Here is a 13,145-nt window from a genome sequence, read left to right on the forward strand (position 1 = left end):
AAATCAAAGTTGTAATGAACATTTTGATTTTAACATTGTAATCAATAATCACACTTGATCAGTTTAATCTCAATATGAGCCATGGGACCCTTGCCTACTCCAACTCTTAGTTTACAGCTAGGGCTGTGATGAGAACCGCATCACCGCAATACCACTGTCATGTGACTACCACAGGATTGAGCTCATTACCGTCATCACTGCAGTTATTATTATTATTAACGTTTTATTGTAGTCTACTTTATTATATTAATTACAGGCACACTGCCAAAAGATGCTCAGTAGGCTATATCCAGTCTTAATAAGAATAACGTGTTTAAAGTCAAATTATATGCAGGCAGGCTGCACGCACGTCTCCTCTCCTCTCTGTCTCCCCACACGCTCGGAACAAGCAGTTTTCCCTGCTCTTCTGACTGAGCTCATGAATGAGAGCTCTGTATCTGTCACCGCTTCTAACGTTAAACAAACGAGTTGCATACTGCACACCTGAAAACTTGTAACATTACTACTCACACAGACACACACTGTGTTGAAGTTAGCTGTGCGTAAATGGCACTCCGAGCACCCAGAGCGCACTCTGGCACAAGCTGGACCGTTCGTAAATTGGGAGCGCTGTTGGAATATAGCGTTCGGTTATCCAGGGCATTACACTCTCGGAGTGAGCGCACTCGTCAGAACGCCAAGAGATGATGAACTTCTGGTTAAAAAAACACAGGTGAAGAGAAGAGAACTGAGGAGAGGAGCTGAGAGCAGAGAAGAGGTATGTGTGTGTAGCAGTTCAGTGTTTCCCCCCTAGAAAATGTTTCAGGCCTGGAGGGATTTGGAAACGTACCCTGACCGTAACGGTGGGGGCCCTCGCTGGCGACGCTAAACTTTTAGCTAACCTGTTCGCATCTATGTTCGCAATGGCATCCCAAATATCATCATACTATTATGGGATGCGATGCGAACAGTTGTATTATGAGATGTGCGTTTCCCAGGCAATGACACACGTTGACACGTTTTGGAATGCTGGCACAATGCTCCTAAAAGCAAAATGCTTATTGTTTTGAATGATTTGGCATCTTCTATTACTGTCAACACTGTCAACACCAGTATTGTTGTATTGTAATAATATGCCATAAAGGTTTATTGAATTTTTGGGGAGAGCAGGAAAAAAAAATATATATATATATATATATATATATTCTGGCCTGGGGGGGGGGGGGGGGCGTTGGCCTGGCGGGCGCGCCATGCTACAGGCACAGGCCTGTAGCATGGTAGGGGAAACACTGCGAGTTAGCTAAGTGCTAGCCAGTAGCATGTGTTTCTAAAACTTGTTCGTTAATTCATACAGAAAGAGCACGCTCTGCCTCTTTGAACAGCCGCACTCTCATTTTAGTGTAGAGCGTGGATTTACGAACGCAAAGCACCCCTAGGTAAGAATGTATGTGTTTACATGAGCTCAATCACGTCCGCAGATCACTGTCTGTGGCTGCTGCTTGGGTGCGTTTGTTTGTGGGCACGGCGGGTGCCGTTGTGAGTTATCCGTGTTAAAAACAGTGTTGCCCCGAAGGACCCCGCCCAGCCAGATAGGATAGAGACTGTCTCATGAAGCTACACCTAGCCAGCTGTGCACCAAAACACGCTGCAGTTTAAATTGTACATTACTATTTTATAAGAGTAGCATTACATTAGGGGTGTCAAAATTAATCGTTTAATCGATGCATCGCGATGCGGACGTGTGAATCGAATCGAATTGTTGACAGATGAATCGTTGAATCGTGTGTTTAAATTTCTGTTGACAGTCAGATTTTAAAGCACTTTCTAAGTAAAAAAGGGACTTGATATGTATCTGACTGCTTGTATTAATTGATGAAAAAGTAGCCATGTGCAGTAATAATACATATATATAGTAATACATTAAGGATGTGATACTTGGAGCTGCAATACTTTGAGCTCTATCGAGATCCATCGTGATGCATCGTGGAATCGAATCGTTGACAGATCTAATCGAATCATGAGGCCAGTGAAGATTCACAGCCCTACATTACATATTATTATTTAGGATTGATTTTAGAGAACTACATCAGAGAGGATAGGGCAACATGATTTTCTTGCTGAGAGGCGCTCCAGTCGGCATCCTTCTCCTGTGCTCTGTAGCCTGCTGTTTTTTACTACTGTTTTTCTGCGGTTAACCGCCAAATCGTGGTAAAAGTGACCGCAGTGGTGAAAAATCCATACTGTACCGCCACAGTCCTAAATTGCAGCAACATGCTTGGTAGATTAATGATCTGTGGCGTTTAAAGGCTTTGCACTTTCACACCAGCAGAGGGAGCCAGACATCTTCTTTGTAGTGTATTAAGCAGGGGTTTATGTGGAGCATGTAAACACATTATTTTGTGTAGAACAGCCCCAGAATGTTTCTCTTTGTATGGGCGACAACATGATGGGATACTCAATTGCCTGTTATCGCAGTATGAGGATGCCTGGCTCATCGAGTAAGATAAGACAAGATAAGATAAGATAGCACTTTATTGATCCGCTTGAGGAAATTCAGGTCCCATAGCAGCAATTGGTGGACAATGCCAAGGAAATCAGTCATAATTCAAGTACAGGAAGGTAATAGAAGAATTAGCTATATAATATTGAACAACAATATTGACTCTGCAAATAAATGCAAAAAAAGAGAAATAAATGAATGCAAATAATAGTCCAGTGCAGTCCACTGCTAAATTCAGCATGCATGTGTCCCACCAAGCAGTATTCATTTTTCAGTAAAATTTCAACTTGTATAATTGATCTGGCTTGTAATTTGTTTATTCCTTAGTCACATTCCAATAGGCACTTTCTCCAAAAGCTGGACACCAGATGAGACTTTTGACCGTATTTGTTCATTTTCAGACATGTTCGTTGTAAAGTGATCGAGCATAACCCAAACAGTGCCAACTGTTGAAGAACACACACACACACACACACACACACACACACACACACACACACACACACACACACACACACACACACACACACACACACACACACTTCTAGTGCTTCTGTCTACCTCAGGTCATGTTAATGCTGTCTGCCTGTGGTTACATTGTGTCTACTCGTCCACTCAGGTAATGGCGAGGAGGAAAGAAGACTCTGGGAAAGTCAAGGTCCTCTTGCACTGGACGCCTGAGGACATGTGAGTCCTGCACTCCTCCCTCTTTCTGTCTCCTCCCACCCCACCCCCTCTTTTAGCTGCGTCCAGCAGCTCTAATAATGTTTCATTTCCACCACAAAGTGGTCTACTCTACCTGGCCTTACTCGTCTCTACTTGATATAGACTCTGCTTCCATAGCAAGTTTACTCGCCTCCATCCACACCTGGTCGTCATAGCGACCGCATATCCGCCCATAGCCGAAGTAGGCTATAATGTATAACGTTAAAATTAAATCCATACACAGAACTTTTAAACTGGTTATGAAATACTGGTGCCTCTAAATGACCTACAGTGTACATGGGCAAATGTGACAATCGGCCAGGAGAATGGATATCACTTTGTTATTACTCACATGCATGTGCTGCGCGGGGGACGGGGGTTACGCTACGGTGAGAAGGGAAGCCACTACCCTGGCGGTCACTCACCAGGCAAGACCGCAGCTTCAATAAACCCCAGCCTCCGGCCTAGTGGAGCCGACGTTACACACAACTACAAGGGCTTCCCGAGGAGCTGACTTTTTCCTCTCTCAAAACAATTGAATACCACCGTCATGTTAAAGGGGGACTTACCCCCCCAGATATGTGACAAAACGGCATGCTGCTTATTTGAAAAAACCTATGGGAAAAAACAAGAAATGAACGTCTCCTCTTGTCTCACTATACTCTTTGGCTGTGCTCAAGTCAGGAATTTTTTACCGGAAATCGACACCATGACAGTTTGCCCACTGCCTAAAAACAAAGTTATATGAGAGCTACAAAATCTTTATAAATATCAACAACTAGCCAATGCTGGTGGCCTGTATGGAAACAGCGTTGCTCAAAATGGTTGAAAGTTATATCAATTTGGTAATTCAGTGGCAAACTACTTTATTGCCATTGACTCCCATGTTAACTATCGTTAACATAAGCGAGGTTATCGGCCGGTGGCCGCAGCAGAACACAAACCCAGGACAAACTGCTCTGAACACGCTCTAATGTAATCACAATTTTCGTGATTCATGTCAAAAGGTGCAGTGCACCATGAAAGAATCACCCTCTGCCTTTTCCTCTCGTTTAGCGAGTAGCCTGCAGCTGGCCGCAGCACAAACACAACATTCTCCCCCTCCCTCCTCCTGGTTGAGTGGTTCTCAATGTGAGGTCAGGGGACCACCATTGGTCATTGAGAGGATTCCAAGATTCTCTGTTGTCTCTCAACCTAATATATATGGGATTCTGGACAAAATCATATCTAGGCTACATAAAAAATAATAATCAGATTTGCATCTGAGAAACCAAATCTCATCATATTGGGGGTCCATGGCCCCAATGTGAACTAAATTAGGGCTCCTTATGGCCCAATTCCACCGCAGCTAGTAGCGCGGTCCCGCTCCGCTCGACTCGATAAATGGTCTCATTCCACCGTTAAAAACTGGCCCAGCCCGGTTTGATTTAGGGCTGAGTCGTGCTACTTTTAGTACCTGCCTCGTCGGGGTTCTGTTCTGCGAACCCGGGTTCATACGGTGACGTGAAAACATTGTAGACGACTGATTGGTCAGGCAGAATCGTGTTTACTGTCTATCCTACTGACTGTCAATGCAGCGCTGCATACCAGTTTAGTGGGGGCTTACCCTTCTCTTCTGTTATGTTATTTCCATCAGTCTTTTGTGTTGCTGCCTTCGGCGCTGGTGAAATAAAAGCGATCTCCTTGCTCAGCTTTAACATGCGCTCCTCGGGAAGCCCTTTGTAGTTGGCTCCGCTAGGCCGCAGTATGAGTATTTCATAATCAGTTTAAAAGTTCCGTGTATTGATTTCATTTTAACGTTATACTTATAGCCTACTTCGGCAATGGGCGGAGGGCAGATATGCGGTCGCTATGATGACCAGGTGTGGGCGGAGGCAAGTAAACTTGCTATGGAAACAGAGTCTATATCAAGTAGAGCCGAGTAATACCAGATAGAGTGGAGCTGTACTGTGCTGTTATATGTGGTGGAAATTAGAGATGCTGCGATCCGATCATGTGATCGGATATCGGCGCGATATCAGCCAAAAAACATGGATCGGATCGGATTCCAGCGAAAATGACCGATCCAAGGCTCCGATATAAGCACTCCATTCCATGACTCCGCTCCAGGATTTCTATCCAGCATGCAGCAGCAGCAGCAGCAGCAGCACACAGAGGCCGCGTTGAGCCTAGGATGGCCAGGGCCAAAACGTCAGACACACCCGTCCTTAACCTATGTGCGATTCGAAATCACGCGTCCGCACCATAGACTGGCAAAACATGGCCGCCCCCAGTGTGGCTGACAGTTTCAAATTATAACAAAACAACCACTATTGCAATTTGCAATACATGTCCCGCAAGGTTTCTGAGATTAGGGGAAAGTCTGAGCTGGCGTTACGCTAAACCAAACGTGGGGATGAGGCAGCGGATTTGTTTTGGCGTTAACGTTAGCTGTTGTGATGATGGCTAACGGGGCTAACGTTAGCTAGCTGGTTAGGCTATCTAGTTGCAGGGCAGCGCTCCACAAGCTTGTTGTGACCAAAACCCCCGCATTTAAAGCATTTCATACTCCCAGAGCTGGCGTAAACCATAGAGAACCTCATGCATTAGCCTACTCAAAATGAAACGTCCAGGGTTTGTGTCTCCAAAATCAACTAACGTTAACGTTACATGCAAGCTAACGTAGCTAGCTGCGGAGCACTCATGCTCTATAAGGAAAACGAATGCGCACATAGCCTACATAATTGTCAACATCACATACATGTATTTTCTTTAATCTAGACTAGGGATGTTCATTTTGAAAATTTTCCAAAATCGATAATCGGTGAGAATTAACGATCAATTATCGATTATCGATTTTATTAATACTTTATTAATACTTTTTTTTTTTTTTTTTTTTTTTTTTTAAACAAAATGAATGCCTATGGCAGAAAATACGAAAGACAACGTGTTCTCCTCAATGAACTCTTTATTTCAATGTGTCTCCTCTCCAACACTGCTGTCCCCGGCGCATGCCAGTGTGAATTTCTCATGTTTAAAACAGTTTTGTTGGCACAAAGGCCCGTGCCCAGCCAGAAAACTAGAGACTATATGAAGCTCCACCTCACGTTAGTCGGCTGTGCAATGGAGTGGGGCGAGGAGGAACGAATTCCACCCAAACCTAGTCCAAATTTTTTTTTTTTTTTTTTTTTTTTTTTTTTTTTTTTAATAATTAAAAAATCGATCCAAATGCCACAGGATCGATTCCAATCCTTAACGATCGATTATCGATTTTTGATAATTGATGAACATCCCTAATCTAGACTACAGGCATCATTTTTCAGTCAAAAGTGAAACGACACAGATATGATGGCGTATAGTGAGGCTTTCCATGCCTCACTATAGAACTGGCCCCATGCAAAATTCAGACCGCTTATATGTTGCCGTCATGCCAATAAGAGTCTAAATGTAATTTTTTATGTTTTATCTGCAGACTAAGCAGCTAGGCTTTCGGTTCTATAAAAGCCATTCTTTTTTGTATTGACTATTGAGTGATACACTTTACTAAACAAAAATATTATATCACAATAGTGATGTCAGATTTGCTTAGGTCAGAGCTATGGAATATTAAATTATCCATCTTTGCTCACAACATTTGCCCTTTCTTTCTTCTTCTTTTTTACCCCAGGTGTGCATAAAATACAGGTTAAGAACTTATGGAAAAGTCATGGAAATCCATTGGTCAAAATGTGTATGAACCCTGAAGGGTTAAATTGAGCATTTATGAGAGATTTCAAAAATATCGAGATATATATCGTGTATCGCGATATAGCCGAAAAACATCGCGATATTCTTTAGAGGCCATATCGCCCAGCCCTAATTTGATTGTTATGTTTTAGTTTTACATCAAATGAATTAGATGAACTAAATCGTTTACATACTATATTACCAAAGCACACACATACATACCTAACCCTAAAAATGTTTGTTGCCTGCTAGCTATCAGACAGCATAGAGAGACTTACCGTAAATTCCGGACTATAAGCCGCGGCTTTTTTCCCGTTTTTTGGCCCCTGCGGCTTATATAACGGTGCGTCTTATCTATGGATTTTTTCAGAAAAAAAAAAAAAAAAATCTCTCTTTTTTAGCACTCTTTCTAACTATAAATCCACTTCTGTTTTAATTTCCTCTCTTGCCCTCTTTTCACCACACCGCGGACACTGTGTGCACTGTAAAAATAAACAACGGTGGTGTTGTGTTATGTTGTTTTGTTGAAATGTTACGGTAATACGGTAAATGGGAGCTTCCTCAAACAGCCATCTCTTTCCCGACAATCCCCTCTGTGCGTGACCACTTACATATGGTAATTACGGTAAGCAAACGGCCACAAGCCCATCAACTCCCTCCCCCGACTACCAGGAGAAAATCACAAACTTCGGCGAATTCACACAAAGGAAGATCAAGGAATATTCCATCGAACCGGAGCAGATCATAAATATGGATGAAGTGCCTTTGACGTTCGACCTGCCACTCACTCGGACTGTTAACAAGAAGCGCCCTGGAGGATTCTTTCACCAAAAAAAAGCTTTGCTCATTCTCGACAGCATGAGAACGAGCAGTAGATGATCATGAGGTGGTTTTTCAGACGTGTCGATATAGCAGTTTATCGCAAAAGTGTAATGGAAACACATTTTTCGCATTTGCACGTCATGTGACCCATATTATCCCTTGGAAAAGGAGCGGAAAATAAGTTTGGTAAGTAAGGTTCGATAGCCGTGTCAAAACCTCCGCAGCAAGTGGAAAACTTTGAAGCAACGCTACCTAGCAGAAAGACGAGTGTTGTGCAAAAGCGTAGCCGGGCAAATTAGATAATGTTTAATGGCAGAAATCGGTCCATGGTGACAGCAGGCTGCCTGTGTGCGCGCATTTGGCACAGCGGCGAGATGAGAGGATGAAAAGCACACACTGGTGCGGTGGTGCTGTCTGAAGTGAATACAGTGACTGTGAGTAGGCTAATACATTGCACACGTTTCAGGTGCAATTATAGAACCAAATCAGCCTTTTCCCCCCTCCATCTCTAAATCGGACCAGTTGTAGGCTATTAGGCTACCTTTTTTCCTCTGCCTGTCGCGCTGACTGCATTCACGCAGCCAGCAACATTTTGCGACTCATTTTCTTTTGAATTGATAATCAGGCTCGTTTATATGCATTGTAACTTCATGTTGGGATTTCCATTGACCATTGGTTGGATTTGAGCATGCAGGGGACGGGATATGGGGCAGATCCCCGTGCGTAATCACTGTGGCAGCTGCTGCAACGGGGAATCACTCAAACGCAACTTCAATGGAAACGCCTACAAGTCGCAATTGTACATTGTCGAAGTTGTAGAAATATCGCAATTCTTTTGCGAAAAACTGTAATGGAAACACAGCTATAGATGAAGAGGAGTTCGTTGGTTTTGAGTGACAATGAAGGAGAGAGGAGAGTGGTTGACGAAGCCACCCTGAACCTGTTCGTTTCCGACACTGAAGATGAGGACTTTGGTGGTTTCAGTACGCAGGAAGAAGAGGAAGACGAGCATTAGTGACTTGACTTCTCTGGTTACAGGTTTGCTGCACATATAGCCTATTGTTGTGTGATTTTGTCTGGGGATTAGTGACCTGACTTTTGTTTTGTTTTGTTGAAATGTTAATAAATGGGAGCTTCCCCAAACAGCCATCGCTTTCCCGACATTCCTCTCTGTGCACGAACCCTTTCATATGGTAATTAAACATCAAAACACCCGCGGCTTATAGTCCGGTGCGGCTTATAGAAGAAAAAAATAGTCAATTTTGGTCCCGCGGCTTATACACCGGTGCGTCTTATAGTCCGGAATTTACGGTAAATATGTGCTGTATCGGTATCGGATCGAAATCGGTATCGAATCGGGTATCGAAATTTGATCGGAATCGGATCGGTTTTGAGCTAAAATATCGAAATCGGATCGGAATTGAAAAATCTCGATCGCAGCATCTCTAAAATGAGCCATTAGTATGAACAAGGTTGGGAATGATTTACAGCAACACAATGCCATTTCCTTCCTTTTATTTCTATTTATGATTATAGTGGCTTTTATTGATAGTATTATGTTACATCACCACATGGCCATCTTGGTAGGAAAATAACAGGTGATTGTAATCAATTAACAGGTGATTAACAGGTCAAGTGACACAGCCAATGAGCTGTGTGTATTGTAGCGCCATATTGGTAGGAAAATGCTTGTGACATCATGGGAATAGGCTTGGAGTTGTGAGGAGCCGGGAAAGGGTACAGGGGGAGTAGGGGAGTTACTATCTTGAAATCCCATAGTCTTTGGTACAACATGACGTCAGGTTGTACCACATTTTGTGCAGTTTTGAGGGCAAAAAAAAAAGCAGGGTTGAACCCATAGAGGGCACTTATGCGGCTGAAATGATACAAATGGTACAATGGTAACAGTTTGGTCTCAAATGTGGAAATTCTGACTAGAATTCTTCACACACCACCCCCAAAGTCATATTGGTTAAAAGCTGAAAAAAAGTGTTTTGGGGGTTACACTTTAAAGCTGAGCAAGGAGATCGGTTTTATTTCACCAGAGCCGAAGGCAGCAACACAAAAGACTGATGGAAATAGCATAAGAGAAGCTAAGCCAGACTAAACTGGTATCCAGCATTGACAGTAGATACAATAAATATGATTCTGCCTGACCAATCAGTCGTCTGCAGTGTTTTCACATCACCGTATGGTACCGGCTGCAACCTCAACAAAGCAGGGACCAAAACTAGCATGACTCAACTCGGGCTGTCCAGGTTTTTGATCGGTGGAATGAGACAAAAAAGCGAGACGAGCTGGGCGGGGCCGCGCTAATATCAGTGGTGGAAATGGGCCATTAGTCACTCTGTCAGGGTTGGTCGGTCGGTCGTTCATTCCACAAAAAGTTCACTCCCCTTTAGCGACCACAGTTTTCGCCCTATGATGCTGACATTTGGCATGGAGGTTGTGTGTGTGCGTGTCTGTATGTGTGTGTCTGAAGGTGTGTGCTTGTGTTCATGCCAATTGGCTAAAGAGGGGAGGGGGGAGGGGGGGGGGGGGGGGGGGGCGAAAAGCAGGGTGGAAGGGGATGGCAGAGTAGGCTGGGCTGCCCCTGCATTTAGGAAATTCACATATGTGGTCGCAGCTATTGCGAATTCACGCTTGTGTTTCTTTGTTTCCATTTCCATCAGCCTTCTTTTGCAGTATACTAACTCAAATAGTAACATGGATATAAGGCTACGTTCACACCACATGCTCAGTGCAGGATAGCAGTGACAAAAGACATCGCATCTCTTTCTGTACCGAACACTTCTGCTTGTTTCAAACACATTTGGGTTACAGACAGTATGAGCCTTTGAATTTTGACTGAATTGAGGCGTCTCCCCAAATACCAACCAAGTCGACTAGTTTGCTTTCTTTCTGCTGTTGTCTCGGCGTCGTTCTCCATATTGACACTGACCAAGCTGCTGGCTACACCAAAATGACTAGTGTGTCAGGAAAATGATGGAAGATGTAATTATTGTTATGTTAGCATTGATACAAATTGACACACTCCCTCAACCTCCTGAAGCTCTGCTGCTCTGTCACAGGCTGGAAGGCAGATACACACTAGAGGTCTGCTACCCACCCCCGACCTGACGGGGCTCGGTGGTCGGGTAGGGCCTGGTTTTAAATAAACAATTACAGGGCTCGGGTCGGGTAGGGCTCGATTGTCTCGGGCCGGGCAGGGCTCTAACGATTGTCACACACCTGAGTATGCTTCTCCGCATTTGACCCATCCCCTGGGGGAGCGGTGAGCAGCAGCAGTGCCGCGCTCGGGAATCATTTGGTGATCTAAACCCCCAATTCCAACCCTTTTGATGCTGAGTGCCAAGCAGGGAGGCAATGGGTCCCATTTTTATAGTCTTTGGTATGACTCGGCCGGGGATCGAACTCACAACCTCCCAGTCTCAGGGCGGACACTCAAACCACAAGGCCACTGAGCTGGTTTCAGTTCTAGTGTGAACATCACCATAAACCCAATAACCATAACTATTCCTCAAATGGTTAAAAAGGTTAATGATGGTGGTTAATAATCTGGATCACAATATCTAACAAAATAATGAGGATTATTATCATTTTAGCCATAATTCAATAAACTACAGCTACCATCATCATCATCATGTTTGTTTCAATTTTTGTCCCACATTGGATGATGTCATCAGCGAGTGACATCACTGATGTCATAGGCATTGTGACGACATCAGGCGAAGTTGAGCAATTGTGTGCTGTGCATGCTAATACAGCAGGCGAGACCACGCAGCTGCGGGCGAGGCCGAAGTTGAGCAATTGTGCGCTGAGTGACATCACTCGAGCACTCACATCATGATGTGATCAGTGATGGTCACCCGAGCAATTGTGATGTCATCAGTGATGCAACACAGCGTGGCAAGGCCATGCTGTGTATGCGAGCCCACGCCTCGCCCGTGCAGGGCGGGCGAGACCTAGCGAGTAGGAATCATTTCTAGTATATTAAAAACACAGATACAGTATGAGTCAACTTCTCAATCCCTCTGTCTGTTTCTGCCTCTCTCAGATTACCAGATGTGTGGGTGAATGAGAGCGACAGGTTGCAGCAGAAGACCAAGGTGGTGCATCTATCCAAGCTGCCCACAGACACAGCCGTGCTCCTCGACCCCAGCATCTACAGGTGTGTGTGTGTGTGTGTGTGTGTGTGTGTGTGTGTGTGTGTGTGTGTGTGTGTGTGTGTGTGTGTGTGTGTGTAAGTGTAAAGGTAGCAGGATGGCCTATAATACTTAAGAGTGACCATCCCATAATGTAAAGATCACTAATTCCTGGTGCTGAAAGATTGTGGAAGGACATTGTTAGACACTTTTATCAATTTAATCTACATTTACATACAATTACATCTACATTTCTCTTCTGCAGGATGTTCTTCTAATGAGCTTCAGAGGAAATCCCACTGTCACATCCTGCTATCCAATGACCAATTGAGGAGACAGTCTCTCCTCCTTCTCGATCTCTATGTTCCTCCCTCCCCAGAACGATGCTGTGAGTTTAGTGAATCTTCTCCTCATGGCTTTTTTCCACATTAGGTGTTGAGCTCATTGAGGATGTGTAGAGGGGGGAGATGAAGTTACTTCTCTTTTTTTACTGTAGGTAACGCAGCTAGGCCGAAAGCTAACTGAGGCAAGGCAAGGTAAACTGACAGACCTGTAGAGCGCTAGACACATTTGTAGAGAAATACCTGTCTTTGTAAATACTTCTCAAGATTTGTAATATATTTTTATACTTTGAAATTTTACTGTACTGTAGATAGATTGTTCTTTTTCTGCCAAACATTTTTTTAAATAGATGTTTTAAAAACTGATATTGGTCCATGTGCATAGTAGTCGACAATGCTCTGGTTTGATGTCATTAAACTTTTCCCAGCTTCCACTTGGTGTCGAATCTTTCAGTGTCCGATAGGAGCAGCAAACCTGAACCATTTCTCTATTTTTTTTTGTCAAAATGAGAGTATGGGGATGTGGGTATGGTTGAAATCAATATGACATTTTTTTAAATGTTTCTCACAATATGGCTAATTGGCAATAATATTGGCATAATATGGCAAAATCACATTTTCAAAACAAAATTTTCAAATAATATTCCTACCATACGTGAAATGATTGCCGAGGCGTAATTCAGATCTCTGAAGGGTCCTAATGATAATGCTCTCCAGACAAGGCAGATGTGCAGCAGAGCATTTGAATGTGTATGATGACCAGACTGTTAAGACTTGCCACATGGGTTACCAATACCTTGTTTACACATTAGTCAAGTCAAACTTTATTTACAGCATATACACAAGCAGCTCAATAGTGCAATAAGAAGAAAATGATACAGCAAAAAGTGTGTAAATGGAATAAGAATACAAACAATAACAACATGGATGTAGCAGCTGTAACAATGC

General features: G+C 43.6%; 1 protein-coding gene across 2 annotated transcripts in view; it reads left to right on the forward strand.

Annotated features, from left to right (window-relative positions):
• Positions 1–12,616, forward strand: part of LOC310794040 (zinc finger protein aebp2-like) — a 40,397-nt gene extending 27,781 nt beyond the window's left edge. For both annotated transcript variants that reach the window (XM_083655903.1, XM_083655904.1), the window contains exons 6-8: positions 3,099–3,166; positions 11,769–11,882; positions 12,122–12,616. In XM_083655903.1, coding sequence (XP_083512029.1) covers positions 3,099–3,166; positions 11,769–11,882; positions 12,122–12,134 — 195 coding nt within the window. In that variant the 3' untranslated portion in view covers positions 12,135–12,616. The remainder of the gene's footprint in view (positions 1–3,098; positions 3,167–11,768; positions 11,883–12,121) is intronic.
• Positions 12,617–13,145: the final 529 nt, after the last annotated feature.

The sequence above is a fragment of the Poromitra crassiceps genome, assembly GCF_964638095.1.
Source record: "Poromitra crassiceps genome assembly, chromosome: 2".
Lineage (NCBI taxonomy): Eukaryota > Metazoa > Chordata > Actinopteri > Beryciformes > Melamphaidae > Poromitra > Poromitra crassiceps.